Below are 26301 nucleotides of genomic sequence, written 5' to 3' on the forward strand. Positions count from 1 at the left end.
TTGGTCTGAGATGCGGCTTGGTTAATGCGTTTTCTCTGCATTTTCTCACGCACAGGTTACTCTGGCCAGGACTTCGACTGGGCGGATTATCACAAGCAGCATGGGACAGAAGAAGCGCCTCCCTTCTGCTTCAGAAACGTAAGAAGCCTGGTTCTTGCTACGCCTTTACTCATTAATGTTGTCCACCTTGAGCTGTGTAAGTTGTATAAGTTGCTTTTTATTTATTGAACAAGATGAGGTTAGGGTGCTACCCTGTACCATGGGATGCTAAGCCTTTTTGTCAGTTTTGAAAAGTCCTCGTTTCCGTTTTTGTGTCAGTTAGGGAGATGCTGGGCTGTAGTGACAGGTTGACTACTAAACATGTCGTAAGTTTTTCTCTCACTTGTGGACGGTCCAGGTTGTTCCTGATTACCAGGTGGTTCTTCTCCTTGCACTGAGCCTTGGTCTAGGTCTGTACTCGGCTTCGTCTAGTGAGCAGATGGGAAAAGAGAACCAGCAGAAGATAACCCTAGTTCTAGACACTGTAGCTTGATATTGACACATACTACATCTTACTCCTGTCACCTTCTGTCGTTGAGAACTAGCCACTCGGCTACACCATGCCATGAGTGAGACCAGGCAGTGTGCCCTGGCTGGGCTGTCCCCCCACCTTGAGCCTGTACACTGGCAGGAGGAGGACAGGGTTTGGTGGACAGCCAGCCACCAGGGCCACCATTAGCTGTGCACTTGCTATGGAGTGTGATATTGGTAAGTTCATTGAATGGGAGATTCTCTACTCCTGAGGTATATTCTTAAAATATGTTCCTACATTTTTTATTGGATTAAAGTAATAACATGCTAACCCAACAGTTTTCTGCTGTGCTTACTTTAAGCCGCCTCCTTCTTCAAATACAGCTTATTGGCACAGAGACATATAAAATAGCTCCGTGTGCGTGTGCGTGTGCGTGTGCGTTCAAACGTGTGTACTTGCTTATTTATAGGAGTTTGTTGTAGAAAATAGTTTACAAATTATTCATGTAAACTTTATCAACCATAGGAACTAAAAAGGGATGTGAATTATCATGTTCGTTTTGAGAGTGAGGCCGAGATGTATAGCCTCGTATGTTTAACATGCGTTTAGTTATGAGAGTTAATTTTTTTTGCTAAGAAAAAAGATGCAATCCTCCGGTTGGAGACTCCAGATACTACAGTGCAATGTGCTCCCACACCAAAGAATTGTTTTCTGGGCATGTGCGCCTAGAGCTGCTGATTCATTGCTGCCCCACCGATAATTTTTACTCCAGGGATTCAGTTGGCAACGCTTTCTGATGGGAAGAGCCGGCTACACAGAGAGGAGCTCAACACTGAGCATGAATCATAATCAGATTTTGGAGAATTAAGTAGGTGGGTGACGAGGTCAGCTTGTGCTCATAAATACGGAAACACGTCAGTGGCAGGGTTGGAAACCAGGGCTCCTTACATGATTCAATGAACTTCTACTGGATAACATTGCCTTTCACAAAGGTAGCTTTTCTGAAGCGTTGAAAGAGCTGTATGAAGGGTGTGAGGTGGTGTGGAGACAGCTGTGTGACCTGCCACCATGGGAACAGCAGCGGGTTAGCTCTTAAGGCATATTAAGTCCGTGGAGTCTTACTACACTTCAAACTGTGTTGACATCACTTGTCATGGAATCTGCTGGCCTCGTTGCCTTTTATTTGTGATTGTGGAAACTCCTCATTGCATCCTCAAACCCCTTTGAGGTTGTGCTTTCTTCCAGACGGGAGATTGTCCTTCCCTAACTCTTTAGCCTTGGGAAGAAACTCCTCACATCTCCCCCTTGTTCTGGATTTAGGGAGTTATTTCTTCTGTGACAACATGGTTCCCCCAAAGGTGTCTTTTTATCTGTCTTCTGCTCCCATCAGCCAGCCGTTGTCCAAATGGATCTTTATAGTGGAGCCAGGAGCCATATCCCCAGGTGGCCTCTGAGCTTTCAGGATTCAGCTACCAAGATGAAATCTGTATTAATGAAAATGCTGGCGTATTCATTAGGAATGCACTTGTTACAAAGATGCCCCCTTTGTTTCTTGCTGTCCGTTTATTTAATCGACAGGATTGTTATCTGCCTTGGTGGCACGTGCATTGCATTACTGGTACTTTGCTGGATGATGTTAACAGGCTACAAGTGCTCTTTAATGGAATGCTTATCACGAATCATTTTTTAATCACACATCTCGTGTGTACCAGAGGAGGGGTAGTGTGGAAGTGGATGCATGGAAGACGTTACCCTGGGGATGTTTAACGATCCGAGGCTGTTCTGAGATGGATTGACACAGGCAAATGCTTAGTAAAATAAACTCAAAGGTAACAGTTTTGCTATTGATCCTTTATAAATTACCCTCAGGCAGTGAGTTGAAATGAAAATAGGTTACACGGTTGTAGCTTTCCCTTATTAAGTAGGATAAAATGCATTTTAACTTACTTAGAGGCTTTTCAGGCAGTGTATCGAGTCATGTCATCAAAAAGAAACTCAATACCTAATATGCATGAATGAGGCCAGACGACTTGCAGAAAAACAGCCAACCTAGAATTCCTTTGATTTCGATTTCTGAAGAAACATAAAGGAAAGGAGCATATTGGTTTCTCAACATACATTGGATAATTTTGTTCTGGTAACATAAAAATATAATTGCATTTTCAACTTAACTTCTATAAAAAGACATGGAAATGTGAATTACCTTGGTTTCTTTCCATGAGTCATATAAAGATGTAATCTCTCTTACTTACAGGAACCTGTTTATCTCAGTTTATGTATTTCAAAGTAGATACATTTATATAGTATTGCAATGTCTGATAAAAAAATTTATAGTAGTGGGTAATTTTGGAAAATTTCATATTTATTTTTAAAGTGTTAGGAGGGAGTTTTGCTTCTAGTATTGGCTGAGTAAGCTCATACTGAATTGATCCCCCTGCAGATAGCAACTATAAATTCTGGGCAGAATACCAAAACTAGTACCTGAGAGACATGGAAAATGAACAAAAGCAGAAGGATTTTAGAGGGGAACAGATGCTTGGAAGAAAGTAGTAGCAGGAGTGGTCACCCATTTTTTACAGACTTTTGGCTTAAGGTCAGCCACAGTTGACAACATAGGGGATAATGAAAACAGTGATATAAAATTCAAGGTCTTTCTGCCCTGATGAACCAGTTAACAGAATTTGGGCAACCACAGCTACTGGAAAGTGAGGGAAGACTCAGACAGGGGAGAGGCAGGAGGGAAGACCACAAATCCAGTGTATAAACTCTGCCTAAATCTTTAACTGATCCCTGAACCATGTATGTGCCAGGAAAACTCCAAGAAGCCTTGCTAAGGATGAAAGAACTGAACTGAGACTTGAGCTGCTTCTCAAGAGACAGAGTGTATAGCTTGAGTCCAGCCAAGTTAATTGCTTGCTAAAACAGAAAAATCAACACTCTTGGGAGGAATATAACACAATCCAGAGTCTCTGTGATATATATTTAAAACATCCAGGTTTCAATCCAGAGTTGCTCAATGCATGAAGAAATAGGAAAATCAGACTCATTCTCAGTAGAAAAGATAAATCAACACAGCCCAGGTCCAGCATGTCCCAGATGTTGAAATTAGCAGACAAGTATTTTAAAGCCCCTATTACAACTAAGCTCCATGGTGTAAAGCGGTGGTTCTCAAAGTGTAGTCTTTGCACCAGCAGCTTCAGCATCTCCTGGGAACTTGTTGGAAATACAGATTTGCTGACCTCACCTCAGATCAACTGAATCACAAACTTTGGGGTGAGACTTAGCAGGCTATGTTTTTAAAAAGCTCTCTAGATAATTCGGATATACTCTAAAGTTTCAAACCATTGATGTAAAGGAAAATATTCTTGTAATGAACAAAAAGATAGGAAGTGCCAGAACAGAAGTAGAGAAGATAAAAAAGAGAAATTTTAGAACCAAAAAATACAATATCCAAGATAAGCAAATTCATTGGAAGGGCTTAATAGCAGAATAGAGATGACAGAGCAAAGAGTTCATGACCTTGAAAATAGAAATTATACTATCTGAAGAACAGAGAGGAAAAAAATGATTGGAAGGAAGGGAGGGAAAGATGAATAGAATCCCAGGGATCTGAGCGACCGTATCATGTGTACTTGGTGACTCAGAAGATGTGGCCACAGAGATTGTGGAAGAAAAAAATAGGTGAGGAAACAATGACTCCAAATTTACCAGAGTTTAATGGGTTCAGGAATCTCAGTGAATAAGCAACACAAATACAAAGAAACACAACCGTGTCAAATTGCTGATAACCAAACATAAAGAGGAAAATCTTCAAAGCATTAAGAGAAAAATGATATATTCCTTATACAGGAACAGCAATTTAAATAACAACAAACGTCTCATCAGAAACAATGGAGACTAAGAGATGGTGAATTAATGTCTTTAGAATGCTAAAAGAAGAAAACTGTAATTCTATATCCAGCGAAAATATACTTGCGGAATGAAGATAAAAAGACATTTCATCCAAGAAGACTGTACAAGTGACAGACACGTGAAAAAGTGCTGAACCTCATTGGTTACAGAGAAGATGCAAGTTAAAAGCACAATGAGGGCTTCCCTGGTGGCGCAGTGGTTGAGAGTCCGCCTGCCGATGCAGGGGACACGGGTTCGTGCCCCGGTCCGGGAGGATCCCACATGCTGCGGAGCGGCTGGGCCCGTGAGCCATGGCTGCTGAGCCTGCGCGCCCGGAGCCTGTGCTCCGCAACGGGAGAGGCCACAGCAGTGTGAGGCCCGCGTACCGCAAAAAAAAAAAAAAAAAAAAAAAGTACAATGAGATACCACTAGACCTACCTATTAGAAAGGCTAAAATTTGAAAAACTGGCAATACCACGTGCTGGTGAGGATGTTTAGCAACTGAAACTCCATACACTGTTGGTGGGAGTGCAAAATGGCATATTGGAAAATAATTTTGCAGTTTCTTAGAAATGTGCATTTACCATATGGTCCAGCAATCCTTCCGTTTCTAGAGAAATGAGAACTTAGTGTTAGAGGCTGAATTTTGTCCCTCCAAAATTCATGTGTTACGGCCCTAATTCTCAGTATCTCAAAATGTGACTGTACTTAGAGTGTTTAGAAAAGTAATTAAGGTAAAATGAGGTCACACGGGTAGGCCTTTCTCCAATATGACTGGTGTCCCTATAAGAAAAGGAGATTAGGACATAGGCCACATACATGGAGGAAAGACCATGTAAAGACACAGAGAGAAGATGGCCGTCTTCAAGCCAAGGAGAGAGACCTCAGAAGAAATTAACCCTGCTCACAGCCTGATCTTGGATTTGCAGCCTCCAGAACCATGAAACAATAAATTTCTGTTGTTTAAGTTGCCCGGCCCATGGTATTGGCTGTGGCAGCCTGAGCAGCTTACTATACTTACGCTCACACAAAAACTTGTCTTTGAATGTCCATAGTGGCTTTATTCACAACTACCAAAACCTGAAAACAACTCAGCTGTCCTTCAGCTGGTAAATGGATAGATAAATCATGGTGCATCTGTAGAAACCACTCAGTAAAGTAGAATGAGGTACCCATCCGTGTGATAGCCTGACTGACTCTCATATGCACTTAGCTTAGTGAAAAAAGCCAAACTGACAAGGCTAAGTAGGGTAGGATTCCACTTAGATGGTATCATAGAAAAGTGGAATTACGGGAACAGGAAGCAGATCAGTGTTCCAGGAGTTGGGGGTCTAGGAGGGACTGATCACGGAAGGGCCGGTGCAAGGGCGTTTTGGGGGTGATAGCACGCTCTGTGTCTTGATGGTGGTTATGGCTACATGATTGTGTACATTCATCTGACAGCCCTGCTTTCCTAGAACAGCACACCAAAAAGTGAATTTCCCTCTGTGAATTTTTAAAAATGAATTTTAAAAGTAAATAAAAATAAACAGAGAACAAAGGGAAAATAGAGACCATTTCAGATATAAGAAAACTGGGAATTCATCACCAGCGGACCTTGCACCAAAAGAAAAGCTAGAGGACAGACATCCAGCTGAAGGAGATGATCCCAGGTGGAGGTCGCCGTCTCCTTTCACCCTCAGATACACCCGGGAGGACCTGAGTGAGGAGCGCAGGGACGTAGGAGGAGTGATCGGTACCGCAGTGATTCCGAGGTTGGAAGGACGCACATGGAACTGGGAAGCCAGAGTGGACTCACCCTCGCGCTCATTCAGCAGATATTGTTAGGCACCTGCCGTGTGCCCAGCGTAGTTCTCATTTCTGGGAAGCAAGCGAAGGGTGTGTGGCTCTTTCCTCGTGGATGGTGGGGAAAGACTAAGCAGGAGCGCTCGCCTGTCTGTCTTATCAGTAAATCTGTGTGCGTGCACGTGTGCGTGTGCGTGCGCGTGTATACATTTCTGCCGTGCCAGCTGGCCACTCTCTTGCTGCGCGTTTATCTGGCTGTGGTATCTGCTGGCTCAGTGTCAGTTCTGTTTCTGTTTCAGACGTCATTCAGCCGGGGCTTCACACAGAACATGAAACTTGAAGCCGTGAACCCCAGGAATCCGGGAGAACTCTGCGTGGCCTCTGTCACTGCTGTGAAGGGGAGGCTGATGTGGCTTCACCTGGAAGGTACTCACAGTTCATAATCGCTCTGAATTCAGGGTCCACCTGGAGAGGGCAGGGTGCAGATGACGTCAGCACTGCTCAGAAGTGCCCCTTTTGCTTTCCTGTTATTTCAACTGTCTTAAATTATTCAGCGTTCTTAAATAAGTGAAACTAATCAAATATGAATTTGTTCAGAGGCTCTCATCTTAACTAATAATTTCATGAAATGAGACTCTGGTGCAATAATTATGTTTGGAGCACAGTGGTCTTTGTACATCTCTGATTATAAAAGCTGATGTCACAATTAAGTTAATATGAGTCACTAAAACTTGGTATTTGAGGTCTTGGTTATTAAGAGGATAAAATTATATGTTTGCATTTTACTGTGAATCATACCCTTTACTTTGGTTTCTTTCGTAGATGTTTAATTTTTCCTTAAAGTAATAACTGGACATGACTTTCTCCCCAAATATATAATAATTTAGGCTTGTTTGTTTAATGATGTCTAAACTGTTCTTCATAGCTGCATTTTATTTCTAATTGTCCAGATAATTCACAGAACCATGCACTTTGTAAGCAGAACCTTGATCAGATTGTGGGCTTAGATAGGAGACTGTCTTTTTCGGATGTTATATTTTCAATGAGGAAGAATTAAAATGATTTTGCTCTCTAAGGTTGTGTCATCTTTCTGTGATTTAAAATTCTTTGGGTCTTTTGTTTGTTTGTTAGTCGTTTGATTGTTTTTCAGTTTCACAGCACTTGGTAGTTATTTCAAATGAATATGGAAAAAGAATAAGATGTTGTATATGACTCATGAAGTGATGTTAGCTTTCCTAGTCCAGATTTTAAATTTTACGACATGGTCAACCACCACTGGAACAGAAAGTTTGGAAGGTCATAGAATTGGTGCCAGTATCTTTATCCTCTTTCGTCAGTAAACAAGTCTAAAAAAGCACTGCAGGTTCTTTGATAGGGCTACCATCTAATAAATATTATAGTCTAAGAGATTGGGCGGGGTAGAGAACAGTGATTTTAGCTGAAAGTCCAGTGTGTTGTTAATTCCCAGAAGATAGTTTAAAACATAACTATGGTTTAGGATTTCAAAATCAATCTGAAATAAAAGGAAATCCTCAAAAAGTTGGTAGCTTTGTAGATCTTCGAGTAGAATGGCCTCGAGTTGGAATTAGCCAAAATGTGGACACACGTGTCATGGTGATATTTCTGTAGCTACTGGAGTAGGACATGAACTTACTTTCATTACTGCATATAAAGTTGAATCAACTGCTCTTGGAAAAACAAGATCCCTTCGGTGATTTTGAATCCCTAAATTGAACTTGCTACCTAATACTGTGCTAAGCCTAATATTATGAGAGATTAGAGTCTTGTTTACATGATTAATTTGAAAACAAAAGTGGTAAAGTTCAAGGCCCTTGTTTCATCACTATTATTTAGCACGTGACGGTTAAAATTCTTTGGCAGTCATAATTTATTTAGCAGTTTGTACTTCCAGAGTGCTTTTAGCTGTTAATTACCTAACATAGAGAGAGGTAAGAGTGTCCTGATTTTTATAGATGGAGAAAGTAGCTAAGCCATTAACATGTACCTGAGGTTCAGTTTCATTGCTCTTGACATCTCTGTTGCTTAATTCAACATACCCTACAACTTCCCAATTCTTAAAAAGAATGATGAGCAATGTCTAGTGTATATTTAACATTTTTGACAGTCTTGCTTTTTCTTTGGTTATAAACTTCTGGTTTTATAGCAGAGAAATGTAAATCAGCTCATGTCACCTCTTTTTCTTATTCTCCGGAGTGCTTTCATTGGGAGTAATGAAAATTAGTTAACATTAGGAAGCAGGTCAGAAAATTGATTGTCCATTTTCCCAGACCTTACGTATTAAAAAATTCAAAAAAAACAATCTGTTGAATATTGTTTACCTGATGCTATTGGTCAACATTATGCATTTGCCTCATCACTTAAAGTTAAAATCCATTCAGTCTCTGCTGATCTTTCTTGAATTGGGGGTTTTGGGGGGAGTTTTGTTTTGATTTTTGGCCCTTCCTGGACACTGACCTTTTAAAGTGACAACGAGCTTAATGGCACTTCTCATTATCTCCAAGTTTTATGTATTTAGTGTTTTCTTTCCTCAGTCCTGGGGACAAAATGTTAGAGATTCACTCCAGTCACTTTGGGGCAATTAAATTATTTTTATGATGATGGTGATTCTTATTATAGACCGTTTATATGACAATTTATAATGTACTTCATACCAATTTGTTAGTTATTTTTATGTAATAGATTGATTTGAAATATTTTCAACACATGGCTAATTGACTACGTTTAGTAATTAAAATGATCATTTTAATTTAGTATTTGACTTCTTTTAAAGTCAGATAGTTCTTTAAGTGCCTCTGAAGGAACTGATGTTGAAGAGGAAGCGATAAATCAAATACGTGAGATTAGTGTAATATTATTTTGGGTGCATCTTTGGAAAGAACGTCAAGTTCTCAAAAACCGCTGACAGCGAGCCAGGGCCGTTTCTGATGATGCGGTTTTGTGCTTGGGAAAGATCGTTGTGATGTTTTCTCTTACGCTAATTATCTGCTCTAGGTTATCACCTCTACAGTTACGAGCATTTATTCATATTCTACGAATTACATTCAGTTTTAGTACCTCTCGTATCCGTAGCCCCACACACTGGCTCACACCCTGGTACATCTGCATCTCACAATCCAAGTCACGTTACATTCACTGGCGATCACTTTCTTACGGGACAAATAGGGCGTGGGTGTTCTATTCGCTCTCAAAGTGCATTAATTCACGAAGAGGGTTGACATCTTTGCGTTGCCTTCCTTGGTTTCTCTTGTCTCTCTTATTATTAATACTGTTTTCCTCCCGTTTCAAAGAGATGTGATACGTATTCCCTTTATTCCCCAATATTAGGTATTTCAGCCTTTTAGCTGAGGCAGAAAATTCCTTTTATGTCATAAAAAGTATCACAACCCGCAGGCTTCATTTCCACTGGGCTGTTTAGCTCTTTTATTGTTGCCACTACAGGAATTTTTATAGAGAGCTTAGAACATGGGCAGCAAAGCCTGGTTTTGACATTGGGAGGCCTGTTAAAAATGAAGAGGAGGGGGTTCTGGAACGGCATTTTTGCACTTTGAAGGTGGGGAAGGAATGATGGCCTTCCCATCATTTGTTTCCTGGAGCTTTCCCTTCCGGTTTGTTAAAAACAAACATACAGAGAACAAAAAACTGAAGATGACCCAGAGGTCTGTGGAGAAGTACCAAAATGTCAGTTCAGGGAGCTTAACCCAAACCGTCAACTTAGGTTATTACTAGCATCTCATGATCTTTACTTTCTGCTGCCCTCCGAAACAAAATTTAGAGAAAATAAAATTTTTCCACAGTCAAAGTAGCAAAACATAGTGTATAAATTTCAATCTGTGGGTCTGAGCTGTATATCACTTTGGATGGTAGCTTTTTGAGGAACCGTATCCCTTCACCGTGAACTTCACATCCCCATTGACAAGGACCGAATGTGCAGGGACGTGGTCCCTGATTTCCGCAGGAGATGACCATCGCGAGCCATGCGTGGGCTCTTTAAGTAGACTTTCAGCATAGGTGTTTGAACACCAGCGACAATTCAAGGATGGATGTGATCTCTCCTTTTCCCTCTTCAGAAACGCATACACTCTGCAACTGTCCAGTGGCATTTCTGATGTATCTGATTTGCTCCCAGCTTCTTGGCTGTGGGGAGGTGGATCTCTTGGCACTTTGTACTCTGCTGGTTTCCTCTGCTTGCTTTCAGTTTCATTCACCTTTCAAGGTTGGAAGGCAGCAAGCAGCTTGCAGGGACCATGTCCTCGCCTCCTTCACCTGATACCACAGCGTCCTAAGCCGGCTTCCACCTCTGTTATTAGGAGTGCTGGTGTAAGGGTGTAGACCTTTCACTTTGGTTGCGTGGACTTTCCCACAACCCTCTCTCTTTGCCCTTGTCTTTCCCATGTACTCATTGGTCACCTGGTGTTTCCTTCCCTCATATGGGAAGGTCAGAATTCTTCAACATCCTTTATTTCCCCGGTTCCCGTTCAACCTCCTCTTCCTCTGTGACTCAAGCAGCGGTTCTGTGCTGACGTGTCCAGATGCCCGGTGCTCACAGCAAACACGTTCAGAACTCCTGTTTCCAGCTACCTGCAGAGCGTCTCCCTGGGGACGTCTGCGTTTCCCAACCGGAGGCCACTGTTGTAACCCTTCTGTTTGCTCTTCTCGACTTTCCCATCTCACCCAGAGGCACCGTGATTCTACCCAAGTTAGACACCAAAAAGTCATCCTCTTGTCTGTTTGCTCTCCCACTGCCTCCATGACCAGTAGTGACTCCAGGCCCCCCCCGCCCCCATCTCTGTCTTCTCCCTGCCACACTCTGGTTCCAAGTCTCCACCCCTTCCTCTTAGGATGTCAGTAGTCTCTCAACTGCTTTCTCTCCCATCCTCATAGAGCAGTAAGGCTTAGCTCTGTATAAGAGAGCCCCTGCCTTCTTCTAAGTATTCAACGAGTTTGTATTTCTCACGGAGCAAAGACTCAAATTGTATAACTCAGCATTCAGCCACCCCCTCCCGACATGCACATCTGCCTCCTAGATGTGTGATCTCGAGTACTTTGTGAGTTTAGACTCTCCTTTTTCTTCGTGCAGTTCCATAAAATGTAGGGTTAACGGATTCTGCCTTCTAGGATGGTTATGGGTGAAGTCCTGTCTCTAAAGTGCTCGAGTTGCGCTGAGCGCATCCTAGGAAGTGGGGGAGGTTGATGAGCAGAAGGAAGGCAGCACCCTTCCACTTCAGCCTCCCCGCCTGGCGTCCGTGCCCCCGCAGAGTGGACCCCTAGTGTCTGTAAACATCTACGCTCTCTGCCTGTCATCACACAGCACAGTGTTTGTATGAGAGTTTGCGTGCGCTCTGCTTGCTGAAGGCTTGCTGAATAGATACGAGGAATAAATAACATCGGTGTCCCTTAACGAGAAAGCGATTTAAGACGCGAGCAGCCCCTTAAGGACTGCTGTTTGGCTAACCGAGTTTTGAGACAGTGAGATGTTTTATACTTGTAAGCTAAAATTCGACAACTCCTTGGTCAGTTTTTTTCCCGTGTGTGCTTGGCTCAGTTCCAGTAAACGACCTTCTGCATCATAACACACGGGACTCCTATGAAAGTGCACGTTCCTGGGGCTGCTCCAGACCCATGACTTCTGAGTCCTGGGAGCAGGCTCTGGGAATCTGCATTTTCATGTCACCCTCCCCGGATGACTCTTTTGCACGGAGAGTTTGTAAAGGCCTCTAGGAGATCAAATGGGCAAAGAAACACAGGTGATGCAACCTCTTCTGTCTAGGAGACCAGGTGCAGAAAACTGCTCTTTAAGCCTTTTCTGTAATTTGTGATAAAGTCAGGTGGTTAATAGCATTTTGCAGAGACCTGCAAGAATGAAACAAGGGAAAATGCAAATGTGGAAGTAATTATATTTCAAGCCAGTGTGGGTGGTTTTTAAATCTTTAAAAAGAGGTATGGGCTGCAGGAGGCATTTTGGGGAGAAGCTGCTTTAGCAGATAAGGGTATATATGGGAGCAGGACCTGTATTCTTGCACAGAGGAACGTGGCCCAGGAGTGGGTGCTGTCTTTGAACAGGCTTTGAAGACTCCCAGTCAGTTACACAGGTTCTGAGTGGTCAGCGACAGCCCTGGCTCTGGCTTTCTTAAGCAAAATGGGAATTTGGGGGAAGGCTTTTGATGGGAGGCTGGAGCAGGGAATCTACTCTCCAGAGGGCTTTGCAGCGGGAACCAAAGGAAAGTTTGGGCTTTCAAGCTGCCGTTGTGCTGAGTGTGACTTCTGACTGACCATGTTTTCCTCACGAGCCCGCCTCGATTACTTTCTTAGGCTCTGGAGCTAAATTGCTTAGGTTTGAACCCTAGATCCCCCTCTTACTGGCCGGTTGATCTTTTCCTGACCCTCAGTTTACTCATCTATAAAATGGGGATGAAAACCATCCGCTCTCTTAGGGTCGTGAGGATGAAACACTTGAAAAGTATCTGGTCCAGAGTAAGTGCTGTAAGAGTTTGCCATTCTGTGGATGGATCTCTCCCTCCACTCACGCATTTAGTCCCGTTTCTGTTGTTTTCCTTCAGATGGCTTCCTGTCACATGTCGATCTTGCCAGCCACAGTTTTGCCGTCTCTTGATTCCTTAGGAATTTAATCCAGAGCTGACAAGGGATCTCTGAGATCTTGTTCTGGGGGCCCCCGTCTGCAGATGGAGGGCCCAGGATAGATGGCGGGTGGGGTTTCCAGCACCCAGTTCTTGCTTTTCTTTCTTCCAGCGCTTTACCTTTTCATCGCACACTCGAGCCCATCACAACTTGGTGTGGCCTTTAACTCTTTATGAGGGCGCTGGACGAGTCCCTCAATCCCTCTTGCCTTTCTTCCTATGCTGGCTCTCACCTGAGATGCAGGGGCCATTCGGATTCTATTAGTGTAGTCAGTGAACATCGTGTACTTCCTCCATGGTTGCTCCTAGCCTCTGTCCTCACGGCCCTCCTGCCTCTGGTCCCACCAGCATCTCCACTGGTGCTTGCCCAGGCTCATTCCCATCCATAATTTGCTGGGAATGAAGCAGTTACTACCGTGAGAAGTCTGATTGGATTGTGTTCCTAGGAAGACACTTTAGCATCATCACAGCCATCCTCTTCTTTCATCCCGATGTTCCCAGTAGAAGGGGCCGCCGGTTCTATCACAGTGCCCTGCATCCTCTGCTGGGTTAAGCTGGATACAGTCTCTGCAGACAGAAGGGCCAGAGGCACTTTGTGGAAGTGGATGGGATGCGCTGGTCTGAGGACAGAGTCTCAGGATGTCGCAAATTACAAAACCGTTTTAAGGTTCCAAAGTGATTCCTCCAACTTTACATGCTGGTACATGGGCCCTGTGAGTATGGAAAGTCTTTCTCCTGTGGTGAAATGACATCATAGTTTAATTTCCTTTTAAGGTAACTTGTCCTCCCTTAATCCGACCTCTGTGGCCATACCGTGTGAGAGCCTCCTTTCTTCTCTGAATAGCTTTGTTGTGTGGTTGTCATTGTGATGATGGCGACGTTGTAGTTGTAAGATAGGTAATTCATTCACAAGGGCTGAAAATACATAAAGTATCTTCAGTCATATTGCCTCCCCCCACTCCTGTCCCTCAGGCCCTTTCCCAGCAGACACCCACTGAATTAGGGTTTTTCATTTCTTCCAGATTTATCTCATGCACATGTAAGTATGTTATTTTCCCCTTTAAAGCAGATGGTAGCATACTAAATATACACAGTGTCCTGTGCCCTGGTTTTCTTTTACTCAAATATACATCTTTATGTATAAATATATAGAGAGGTTTCTCATTCTTTTTTATAGCAGCAGGATGGATATTCCATTATAGGAATGTACTGTAACTTATTCAAGTATGGCCCCATAGATGGAGATTTAGGCTTCCCAATGGTTATTGAGATGAAGGTTTTGGGTAAGAATGAATAAGTAGAATCCATGACTTGCTGCAGCTGAAACAAAGTCAGAGATTGAGTATGGCCTTGTGTTGTTCATCGGACATTGTTCTATAAAATGATAAGGAATGTTGCAGAGGCGCTTAGCGGAGTATCTCTCCACATAGGTAGTTTTGGCCATCCTAGAATAATCAAGAAGGAGCCTTGGCAACATTTTAATGACTTATTTTGTAAGCTACTGAGTCTCTAATCTTGGGAAATAATGGGTTATGTTTTAAAAAATTATTGTGAGTCCAGCCAGATATTTCTAGATTCATAAGATTGATAACAGGAAATAAAAAATTAGTACTCATCATTCAGAAGAGGATTGGAAAAGTTTCAGGTTCACAAATACTTTCCTGGATGATAAATACCCCACTTTTCCATCAGTTATTATTTAATAGATGCCTTAATTGGCCAGATTTGGGGGTGGAAGGAAGGCAGGACTGTAACTTTCTTGAGAACATGGTTGCTGACACATTTGTAGCTCCTGAGCGTTTGTTTAATTGAACGGAAAGCATGATCAAAGAATATTAAAAGTATGGTAAAGACGGCGTTAGAAATATATGAACGTATATATTGTTATAGAAGTGTATATGTTAAAGCATTAGTATGAACTAGCAGAACACTGGAAGATAGAAATAGTTCAGGAAGGAATAAGCTATAAAGTTCACTTTATGCTCCCTTTTGAAGTACTACTTTGACCTTGAAAATCTTTTTTGTACCTAAACAGAAATCTGGAAATACAAGTGTATCTAGTAGATGAATTCAACCTGTTAGCAAAATTGCTGAGTAGCTAAGAAATATGCTCTATCTTTGTGTTTTTGTGAGTCTGAAGCTGAGGCTGTGCCTTGTGAATTGGGAAACAGCCTAGTGACCCTCTTCATTGGCCCTTCTGCAGAATCCAGCACCCTTCTCGACAAGAAAAGTCACTTCCACATGTGAAGCTACTTGGAGAGTTTCTTTACCTTTTGTCTGTTTCGGATGTCTTCTTGTTTATTTGATGATTTCTTTGGCAAATAGGTTAAATATCGTCTGAGTCATATAATACAAGACAGAAATGCTTTCAGTCAACTGTGTTGGAAAATAACCTCTGTAAACCTTCTTGCGTTCTTGTAGCTTATGTATCCTTCAAATTATAGGAGAATTCAGTGAAAAGGAAGTTAGGATTGATAATCACAGTAATGACTTTTCTCTGAGAACAAATCAAAAGTGCAGCGTGACTAATGTTGATGATAATACGTATGTGGAAGTATCCACTCTCAAGAGTGTTCAGGGCACTTTGTCTACACCAAAATAACGTTTTAGTGCTAAACTGGGTACCTGCCTTTATCAAATAACGTACTCTAGGAGCCAGCGTAGCTAAAATGGTTAGGACCTTTTGTGTTTGCTGGTATTGAGCTTCAGGAAGTTATGTTTTGAGAGGGATGCTGTTCCAAATTCATCACGTGACATGTGATGGAGTTTCTACAGTGTTATTTTCGTCTTGATTGGCAGTGAAGAACCCAAAGCACAGCAGGATTAAGTGGTCAGAGCCAGGGAGTCACTCTATTAACAGAGCTCTTTCTTATCTTTTCATTCTTAGTTCAAGAGTGTCTTCCCTCCAAGTGTGTTTTTAAAGAACTATTGATTCGGTGTAGAATTAGTCCTTCGTTTCACTAGTTTGCTGGGTTCTAAATTTACTCTCTCAGTAAGCAGAGTTCCTTGGAACCTTTGCTCATATTACATCCAGATCTTTTCTCTCTTTCACAGTCTCTCAGCTGTGATGCTGAGTTATCACAGGCATCATTATGATTATGAAACAGGAGGTGATAACGTAGGCAGATCCCCACTAAAGAGACATTCCTGTATAAGTGATTTTCGTGTGAAATGGCGAAAGTACGCAGACTGCAAACTGAGTTCAGGATAAGTGACTTCCATCACAGGATAAACGAACACGTTCCCTAGGAAATTGTGCTTTGATGATCACTACTTATAACTAGTGTTACTGAGCCCTACTAGTTCCTTTCAGCTGGAGCCTTTAACTTTCATTGCTTGAAGGTTGACCTCTACTTGGTGTTGGGTGAAGAAGTCTTGTTGCTTCTACCCCACAAGCTGGACCACCTTCCTTAATTTCAAAGCTGTTCTTAGGAAAGAAGGATGCTTGTTCCTTCTAGCCTTTCTGGCTTAGATGCCAATTGTCCCCAGATTCCTTCCTCTTCCTCCCATTTTCAGGGGGAAGTAGCTGTCCTTTCCAGACCCCCACTTCATGTGAATGCCTCGTACTCCTGCTACTTTACATTTCAGGCATTTGTATCTGTTGTGAGATACTGTCGGCTTTGTGCTCAACATTCAGAGGAATGTCTTCCTCCACCTCAGGGGTGCCCTGTATTTTCCCTCCTTCTTCTGTGTCTTTTTTGGTAAAACCTGTTTGCACCTGCTGTCTTGACTCCTTGCAGGTCTGCAGAGTCCGGCTCCAGAGTTCATTGTTGACGTTGAATCCATGGACATCTTCCCCGTGGGCTGGTGTGAAGCCAACTCCTACCCTCTGACCACACCGCACAAGACAGTCTGTAAGTATCGCCCTGCTCGGAGCCCAACTGGGTAACATCTGGGACTTGGGTGAATAAACAGGCAGTTTGGTAAAGATAGTTAGTGGAGCCAGATTGTAAAAATCAAAAAAGGTTGTTGACTTCACACAGAGCACCAGTACTTTTGTCTCATTTATCCTTTAAATGTCCGCGTGAGATGAATATTCGGCAACATTTCCCTGGTTGACAGACTAAGTCACGTGATGAGGCAGGGAGAGGATCTTCACTCCCCGTTTTGTGTACAATTCATGATCTTGATTAGAAAAAATTTCAGCTAAATACCATACGTTTGTATGATCATATCTGAGAAAGAACTACTTTTCCTCATGAGGTTTACCCCAAAATAATCATAATTGGTCCCAGTAGTTTACTGACATAAATATAAACACTTAACTACTCTGAGCACTAACTAAACCAATGAGATTTCAACTGGACTTTGAAAAGTGCATCATATCTTCTGATCACAAAAATGCCAAATTAAAACAATATTAGTAACTAAACAGCACAGCATCACATACACACACACACACACACACACCACTTAAATACCTACAAGTGTGTGTTTTAACATATATTATTGTAGGTCATTTTCCTGAAAATGGTAACCATTTAAAAATCTTCAAGCCTAATCCATCTCGGCATTTATTACTCCCCCCAATGGATAACAGAAGTATTATTTTAAAATGTGAGTCCTTAAAGTTAGGGGCTTTAATTTTTGTGAAATATATTTCTAATGTTTTCTTTATTAATTTATATGCTAGCTGACTTCTTTGTAGCATCCTACCATAAGGTCCGCTTACGTAGATGCTCAGAACTTTGCCATAAAGGGAGTTCCATCCCATAGTTGGCTTCCTGTTCCCTGATGTCAACAGATTTTTGAAGGACACTTAAGAGACCTACTACATATTCATTACGAGTTAGATGGGGCACTATCCGTGTGAATCAAAGTAGGGGGCCCAGGTTATAGACAGAGGCGGATTTTAAGGGATTCTTCTGTACCCCATACTGCACACTGAATCTGATCCAATAACAGTGACATCACTGCCCCTCACTTTAAAATATTTCTAAAAATTTGAGCTTAGAATAATTATTTCAGCCTCTAGGGCATTCTTTTTCTTTTTCTTTTTCTTTTATTCTCACTTAAAATGACGCGGTTCCTTGGCCCTCAGCCTCCACAGCCACTGGGCAGGTTCTCCCCGGGTTCTCCGGGTTTGGGCCGGATCCCCTGTGCCTGGTTGTGCCTCAGACAGAAATCTATGCCCTGATCCTTGTCCTCCTTCCTTCACATGAATTTGGGAGGCGACGAGCATTCTGAGTTTTGAGTTTTTCTGGATGAATTCCCACAGGGTTAAGATGAACATAATGATGTTTCCTTTCTGTTTCACGCTTCGCTTCCCGGTGTGTTGTGTGTGGCTTCTCATCAAAACATCACGCACTTCAGGCATCTCAACCTAATTAGCAAAGACTGAGTTAGGCAAGTGAGTCTACACTCATTTTTCACTTTAGAGATCACGGAGTTCATACTTTTTCGTAGTAATTACAGGCAGACCTCTTGTCACAGATACTGCGTTTTTTACAAATTGAAGGTTTGAGGCAACCCTGCATCAAGCAAGGCTACGACGCCTCTTTTCCGACAGCATTTGTTCACTTCGTGTCTCTGTGTCGCATTTTGGTAATTCTTGCGATATTTCTCACTTTTTCTGTGTTGTATTCGTTGTGGTGATCTGTGATCAGTGACCTTTGATGTTACTACTACAACTCACCGAACCTCAGATGGTAGTTAGCATTTTTTAGCAATAAAGTATTTTTTAATTAAGGTATGTACGTTGTTTTTTTAGACATAATGTTATTACACACTTAGTAGACTACAGTATAGTGTAAATATAACTTTTATATTCACTGGGAAACGAAAACGTTCCTGTGACTCTTTTATTGCGATAGTCACTCTGTTGGGGTGATCTGGAACTGAACCCACCATCTCTCTGAGGTCTGCCTGTACTGGAATTGGGTACTAAATAAAATCAAGAATAGATGAAATTTGAGTCACTATTTCTCTTATTTATTTTTGTTTTCGTCTTATTTCTCACACATACATTTTGCTTTGAAGAGGCAAAGTCTAAATGAATCTGCCAAACTCTGACAGCTTTAGAGGTTCTGTTAGAATTCATTTTTGCTAATGTTGGAAGATGCAGGCTTATCTATGCGCAAATTTATATATGCCAGAAGCTCTGGTCTGTCTTTGTGAAGGTGACTCTAACCAGTTATAAATATAAACTGGAAATGTTCTTAACCCCAAGTTTATTATTGGCTGGTTTATGTCACTGTTTGACAGACGTATATGTTTGCTAGGCACCAATCCTCCTTTTAATGATAAAACGTTGTAGTTTATAAACATGCCTCTAATCCTAATTTGGGAGCATTTTGCTATGGTAAAATTTTTTGACTTATCACATTTTCTGTGGGGAAAAAAGTCATCTGGGTAATCTCGCTTATACCAATCCATCTTACCAGCTGTGTTCCTGGGAGGTCTGATATGTGTGCTCTTTTTCTTTTTATTAGAAGCACATTTTCGAATAAAGTAGCCAGTGTAGTGATAGAGTTAAATGTACTAAATCCTATTTAGAGTTCATTTCTGAAAAGTCAAAGTCTATTTTATGCTAGAAGAAATTAAGATAAAATTGTGGCCTGAATGAAATAACTTTTCAGTTTTTAAATTGTTACTTTAAAACAGACAGTTCTATACCTACCGAGCCATTTTAAAAAATGCTTCTTCCTAGCTAGCTATCAAAGCTGCTTTTCTTTTTTTCCCTTTTTGCCTGTTTTACAGCACAAAAGAAGAGAAAGATTGCAGTTGTGCAACCAGAAAAACAGTAAGTTTGTTTTTTCACAAAAACTCCGTGGTAAACTCTGAAGTGTCTTTCAAGAGGATGGGAAACAGGGCTGTTTTCGTTAGAGAGCTAGTCAACACCTAGCACAGTAGTAGAGGGGACAGTAACACGTAGCTCCTGTTATTTATTGTGCATCTATTATGTGCAGGACACAGGTCTTGCTTCTAAAGCAGTTTCTTCTCCAGATCGTAACTTCTCACTTTCCTCACAGCTCAGCCGACCTGAAGGATGCCCAGTGTCCAGCATTGCTGGTAAAGGCACTCTGTGCTCATGGTTCTTAATGCCCCCAGGGGCCCTACAGAGCTGCCCGTCCAGGCCTCGGCTCTGCCCGCTCCCAGCCCAGTGAGCTGGAGCAGGTTGCTTTATTTCTCCCCATCTCAATGCCCTCCTCTATAAAATACCCATTTCTCAGGTGTTTTCGGAAGATTAAATTAGATTCTATGTGAAAATGTGTGGGCCCTCCGTTGCTGAATAAATGTAGGTTATGCCACATTTCTATTGTAATTTTATGAGGAAGGAGGGTGTTTGACAGCCTGTGGACAGGCCGGCTGTATATTTTTTGGAAAATCGTCACTGTTGGTAACATTCTTATATGTTGGAAAAAGTCTGGAATATACTACAATGCACATCCCTTACCAAGTCATTATGTTTTCTTAGTAGACTGTTGGAAAGGGAATTGAAAACAGCGGGTTTTTTTTCATGTACCTGAATTGAAACATAAATAAAATGAAATTCAATAATAACTGCATGGTTATTTGATGCAAATAACAGTTTTCTTGGTATTCTTTTTACATTTCTAACAGTGTTTCAGGTTAATCATCTCACTCCAGTTGTATCTGGATAACATTGAAATAGAGAGGAAAAACTAAACTAACAGTCACGTCATGGAGGCCAAATTTGAATTCATGACTCCTCAATTTGCAGTCCGTGGATCAATGGTTTTCACCCTTTACTCGCATCTGTCACTAGACAGCTCGTTAAAACACAAGTTGCTGGGCTCTGTCTGCAGAATTTCTGACTCAGGATGTCTGTGGTGGGGCCTGAGCATCTCCAGGTGTAACAGGTTCCCAGGTGATGCTGATCTGACAGCTGGGGGACCCCACTTTGGGAACCAGCACCATAGATGACCCCACTAAGATCTCTCGTTACCGTTTACTTGGAGTTTATATAGTTTTCCAGCTATGCGGCTTCTACACAGCCAACCTGTACATCCCCGGGAAAGCCAAGTTGCCTCTTTTCCCCTAAGGTGACAGTTTTTATATTTGTTCAGCAACTTTTTACTGAACAACAGCACAGACTTCTGTCATAGACTCATAAACCTACTTCACATTTTAAGAATCATCACTTCTTAGATTTTCTTTGGAGATTTTGTTTTCAGTGCGGCCGTGACCCACACAAGCATGGACGCCAGAAATCAAAAGTCAGCAGAAAGTCATTGATGAGAAGTCTGACTTTAATTAAAGTCGATGCAAGCTGACTTTCTGCGTGTCCTAAATATAATTAAGGACATTATTATAATTCTGTAACAAGCGACAAGCCCAGGAGTGACGTAGAGGAATCTCAGTGATCAGTGATGACCCCTCCAGGGGCTGGAGACCCATAGGCTTCTTGGAATTATTGTAAGACTTGCCTGCAAAGATCTTACCTGTTGTTATACATGCACACATTGTATCTGACCACATTCTTAGCTCAGATTTCTCTAATAGTTGCTTTAAGTTATGAAAAGACTTTGGAAGGTACCAGTTTCTTCTAAAGCGTGAAACCCATGGGAGTTTTTTCTTTATCCACAGATCATCGTCCACAGTGCCTGTTGAGAAAATACCTCACGACCTTTGTTTATTCCCTCACCTGGACACCACAGGTAAACGAGCTACTTAGGACGCCCTGACGCTTCCCAGTATGTCGCTGTGACTGGAGACATGGATATATTTTTAGGTCAACATGAGAATACTCAACTTTGAGCCAACTGGCTTTTTTTCTTGCTGCTTATTTACAGATACCTACTCTTTTAAAAAAAAATTCTAAGCTAAATTCTTGGTGCCTCTTCTTTTCTGCTTCTTGGTCAGTAGCTCTAGACACTTCCCTTGGTCTGAGGAAAAGGGTCTGTGTGTTACTTGGAACTTACGAGCCCAGTTAGGACTGTGTATCATGAATAATCATGTGGAAAAGGAAGGAGTTGAAAATATCGTTATCAGGCATTTCTTTTTGGACATTTTATGCCAGTTGCACTTGCATGTTTACACTAGTGGTTAATCCTTAAGTCCCTGTGAGCTTTTGAATTGTTCCCTAAAACCCTCTGTTTGAATAGCTGGTTGGGAACAGTATATGTGTTTTAATGTATAAAGTCCTGCGTCTTACAATAACCTTTAAAAACACAGACGTGAATTACCCTTTGACCACAAATCTGATTATAGACATCTTCGTACATTAAGTAATATATTTGATTAAGAATTCTATTTTCCAGCCAAAACGAAGCCTGTTCTGAATTCCAGGATTAAAACCTATATACTGTGGAAGAATCCTATTAGGCAAAGGTTTCTTTGTAGTAAGGAGAGCAGTTTTGTGAGTAGACTTACTAAGGTTGTTTTTTCCTAAAGGTCTGGGCAGAGTAATCCTATCCCCAAATTTCCATGTATATGCAGCTATGGACATTTTTTTTTTCCTGTTGTATAAAATTCAAACTTCAGAATGGTTTTAAAAGAACCATGTCATCTTTCAGAGTTGGTAATTGTTATTTTACTCCTTTTTTTTTTTTTTTTTTTTTTTCCGGTATGTGGGCCTCTCACTGTTGTGGCCTCTCCCGTTGCGGAGCACAGGCTCCAGACGCGCAGGCTCAGCGGCCATGGCTCACGGGCCCAGCCGCTCCGCGACATGTGGGATCTTCCCGGAGCGGGGCACGAACCCGTGTCCCCTGCATCGGCAGGCGAACTTTCAACCACTGCGCCACCAGGGAAGCCCCTACTCCTTCTGTTTTATACCCAGAAAAGTAACATGTCTCCCTCCTTACCCTTTGGTTCTCAGTTGAAGTCCTGTGAGAACAAAGCTTCCCAGACTGTCAAATCACCATCCCAAATGAATAACAAGTTTTTATACAGAAAGGAAGTTTTCATACTGTTAGTGCAGCTTGACTTGGAACAGTGGCAGGAGAAGATGAGTCTCAGCTGGCTGTGTGACCGCAGTCCGTGTGTGTAGACATCAGGACGCATCCCAGTGATGACAGGGATACCTCACCATTTAGTTGTTCTGCTTTTTCCCCATGGCAGCTTGAGACACAATTAGATCAGCACCTTGCCCTTTTGCTTTAAAAGTAGGAAGGCTAATGAGGAAGATGCAGAGTTAAGCCCCTGGGAGGCGCATTTCACATCCATGGACTGGCAAAATGAGGAAGCTTGACCATACCTAGGGTTGGCCTGGGTGTGGGGCAAAGATTAACAGATACACACTGTTATATACAAATAGATAACCAACAAGCACCTACTGTATAGCACAGGGAACTCTACTCAGTATTTGGTAATAACATATAAAGGAAAAGAATCTGAGAAAGAATATAGATATATACATATATATGTATGACTGAATCACTGTGTTGTATACCCGAAACTAACACAACATTGTAAATCAACTATACTTCAGTTGAAAAAACAAACAGGAACTGGGCAGTGCTTATTCGAGTGTAATTTGGGTCCCTGTGGTGAATAGCTTGGCCGCTTCTAGTAAAAGAGGGTACACAGACCCGGTGACTGAGCGACTCCACCCCTTGTTGTAGACCTGGAAGAATCTCTTGTCCATAAGCAGGAGTGGATTTTCACAGTTGTGTTCATTAAGGCACCATAGGTAATATTTAAAAAGTAGAAACAACTAAATGTCCATCAGTAAGAGAACAGAAAATTCAATTGTGTTATATTCACACAGTGGAATACTACACAAAGTGAAAAGTGAATGAATTTTCTGGATATGCATTTACCCGTTTGGGTGGATCTCAGAAACCTCATGTTGAACTGACAAAATGTTGCAGAAAACCTGTATGGAATATTTTAAAAATAACCTAAGTATCCTGAATTGCTTGCGGATACACATATATGTTGTGTGGTAAAGTTTCTAGACTCTCGTGGGAATGGTAAATGCCAGCTTCAGGGTAGTGGGTTCTTTCTGGGGGGTTGGGTGCGGGATTTCCTGAGGTAGGTTAGGGGAACTTAGCTGTGTAACTGGTGTTTTTCTCTTTAAGCTACGTTGGAGGATACCTTAGTTGTCCTTGTCTTATTTTCTGTGTTTTGTGTGTGTGTTTTGAATCCTGCATAATAAACAGAAGGTTCATTTATATGGTAGAAAAAATAATCAGGATTCCTAAGATATTACTGTGGATGTAAAACGTTCTGATATGAAGACACAGTGCACCTCTGGGCAGTTTTGCCAACGCAGTAGGTTAAGCAGGTTTCTCCGGCCCGAAAGCATCAGCTGTGTTTCTCTTCCCTGCAGGTACCGTCAACGGGAAGTACTGCTGTCCTCAGCTTTTCATCAACCACAGGTGTTTCTCGGGCCCCTACCTCAACAAGGGGAGGATTGCAGAGCTGCCTCAGTCGGTGGGACCAGGCAAATGTGTGCTGGTCCTTAAAGAGGTAAAGCACATTCCACAGCCACAGGGGACTGGTTTTCACGGGGTGGTGGCCACGTGGGCACAATCCCTGAAGAAGGGGGTCATAGGAATTTGAGTCCATTCAGGCAACATGTACCATGACATGCACCTCTTTCCTCTCAATCCTGCGAACTGGAGGCTGGTGGTACAAAGATAGAAATGGCGTTCCTGCCCCGGAAACACTCCCTGTCTAGTGGGAGGGATGTGCCTTCCCTGCTCTACATTTGAGTAAAGCCTTTTGTGAATCATCGCTTTTTTGTTTAAAAAGATGGCCTATTTTGAGTCTTTGTGTAGGTACATTCCTATTTTCTGTGACAAAAAAGCACCCCCGAAACATCAAACTATACCATGATGAGCGTGTTTTAATTCCTTGGGCACAACGATCCAGTTATCCATTTATCCGTCCATTTATCCATTGAACAAATGTGTGTTCGGCAACTTCTGGGAGCCAGGCACGGCATCAAGTACCAGGTCAAGAAATAAACACCCCCTGCCCTCTGCCCATTTGGGTTTCACGGTCCTCTTGGGGAGATGACATAATTCTAAGTGAGACGTACAGTCGGGTGAAGGCTCAGTGGAGATCAGAGCGTGTGGTCTGGGCGCAGGGTGGGATGTGACGGATCTCTGGATGTGACACTTGATCTGAAGTAGGCAAAGTGATGGCGCCTTGAGTGCACAACACAGATAAGGCTGCACCGGTGGAGTTCAGGGTGGTCACGTGTGGCTGGAGGATAGCATTGGTCCTTACGTATAGGTGTAAGATTCACTGGTATAAAAGAGTATGTTATGTTTTGAAAAGAGAAAATGAGAAATCTGGCTGGCCTTCTGCCTCAGCAGGAGGCAGGATGGAGGAGAGGGTCTGCCTGGGAACGGCTTCCCTGGCATCCTGAGGGATATGGGGCTGAAGCTGTGGGTGACTGGAGCCTCCAGGTGACACCGCGCCCGTGCAGTTCCCGCCTTGCGAGAGCCCCTGTGAGATTTCACATTTCATTTCTCCCAAAGAGGATGAGATCATTGCAGCAAAGCCAGAATGCGTTTACTTTTCAGGCCATCAACAGTATTCGCAGTTAAAGACTTTCTCATATTTCGGAAAAAATCTGTTTTAGAGAAAATATTGGGGTTACAGTTGAGAAGCAACCCTGTAAGAAAGGGACCAGGCTACTGCTGTTGTTATTTGCTCAGGCGAATTTGACGTAGAAGATGCATAGCAGGTGCTTCCTGCCCGTCCTGAGCTTTCAGTCATGGGAGGGATGGACAAGCCAGCAGCATCTTCAGGGTAGTCAGTATCTCAGAGTGGGCTCAGGGCCTTGGAGATCTCGGGGACTTCCTGCACGGCCTGTGGGGTGGGGGAAGGGGGCAGCCTGCCCCAGGGGATGGAAAAGCATCTGGGAAGCCTGGAGCATTGGTGGGATCACGGGAAGGAAAACAGGAAGGAATGCTTGCAGCGCCTTAAATATGAGGACCATAGGGACTGGCGTGGAAAATGCAGAAATTCGAATCCAGAGTCTCCTGCGGGCCAGGACCCCGTCCTGGGCGCTTTGCCTGTGTCCTTATTTAGACTTGCTTTTCTTGAGATCTATCACCTTCATGCTTTACGTTCTGAAATCAAACAGTGCAAGGCTGGCGCCCAACCTGAGTGGCGAATGGATCCCATTGATGAGAAGTTAAAGGGAGATGGTGGCCGAGGAGGGGGTGGGGCAGCCCCTCTCAAAGGCCATCGGGGATGCTGAGGAGTGAGCTCCAGCCAGCAGCCAAGACATGGTGTACGGCCCCAGCTTGGCCCATAATATTTATTCTTTCCATCTGACTGTTTACAGGGTAGGCAGGCGACGAGGAACCCTCCCCTGCAGGGTGAGCCCAGAGACGTCGTCCTTTGTAAAGAACACGAAAACCCCACATAAATAAGGGTCACTTCTTTTTTCTTTTGTAAACATCTTTATTGGAGTATAATTGCTTTACAATGGTGTGTTAGTTTCTGCTTTATAACAAAGTGAATCAGTTATATGTATACATATGTTCCCATATCTCTTCCCTCTTGCGTCTCCCTCCCTCCCACTCTCCCTAT

At 42.6% G+C, this 26301-nt stretch overlaps 1 protein-coding gene across 5 annotated transcripts in view; it reads left to right on the forward strand.

Annotated features, from left to right (window-relative positions):
* Positions 1–26301, forward strand: part of SFMBT2 (Scm like with four mbt domains 2) — a 207613-nt gene that overhangs the window by 148978 nt on the left and 32334 nt on the right. For all 5 annotated transcript variants that reach the window (XM_029238723.1, XM_029238719.1, XM_029238722.1 and 2 more), the window contains exons 10-15: positions 56–138; positions 6487–6613; positions 16584–16697; positions 19543–19585; positions 21394–21464; positions 24080–24219. In XM_029238723.1, coding sequence (XP_029094556.1) covers positions 56–138; positions 6487–6613; positions 16584–16697; positions 19543–19585; positions 21394–21464; positions 24080–24219 — 578 coding nt within the window. The remainder of the gene's footprint in view (positions 1–55; positions 139–6486; positions 6614–16583; positions 16698–19542; positions 19586–21393; positions 21465–24079; positions 24220–26301) is intronic.

This window comes from Monodon monoceros, unplaced genomic scaffold (genome assembly GCF_005190385.1).
Source record: "Monodon monoceros isolate NGI ecotype Baffin Bay Population unplaced genomic scaffold, NGI_Narwhal_1 Super_Scaffold_21, whole genome shotgun sequence".
NCBI lineage: Eukaryota > Metazoa > Chordata > Mammalia > Artiodactyla > Monodontidae > Monodon > Monodon monoceros.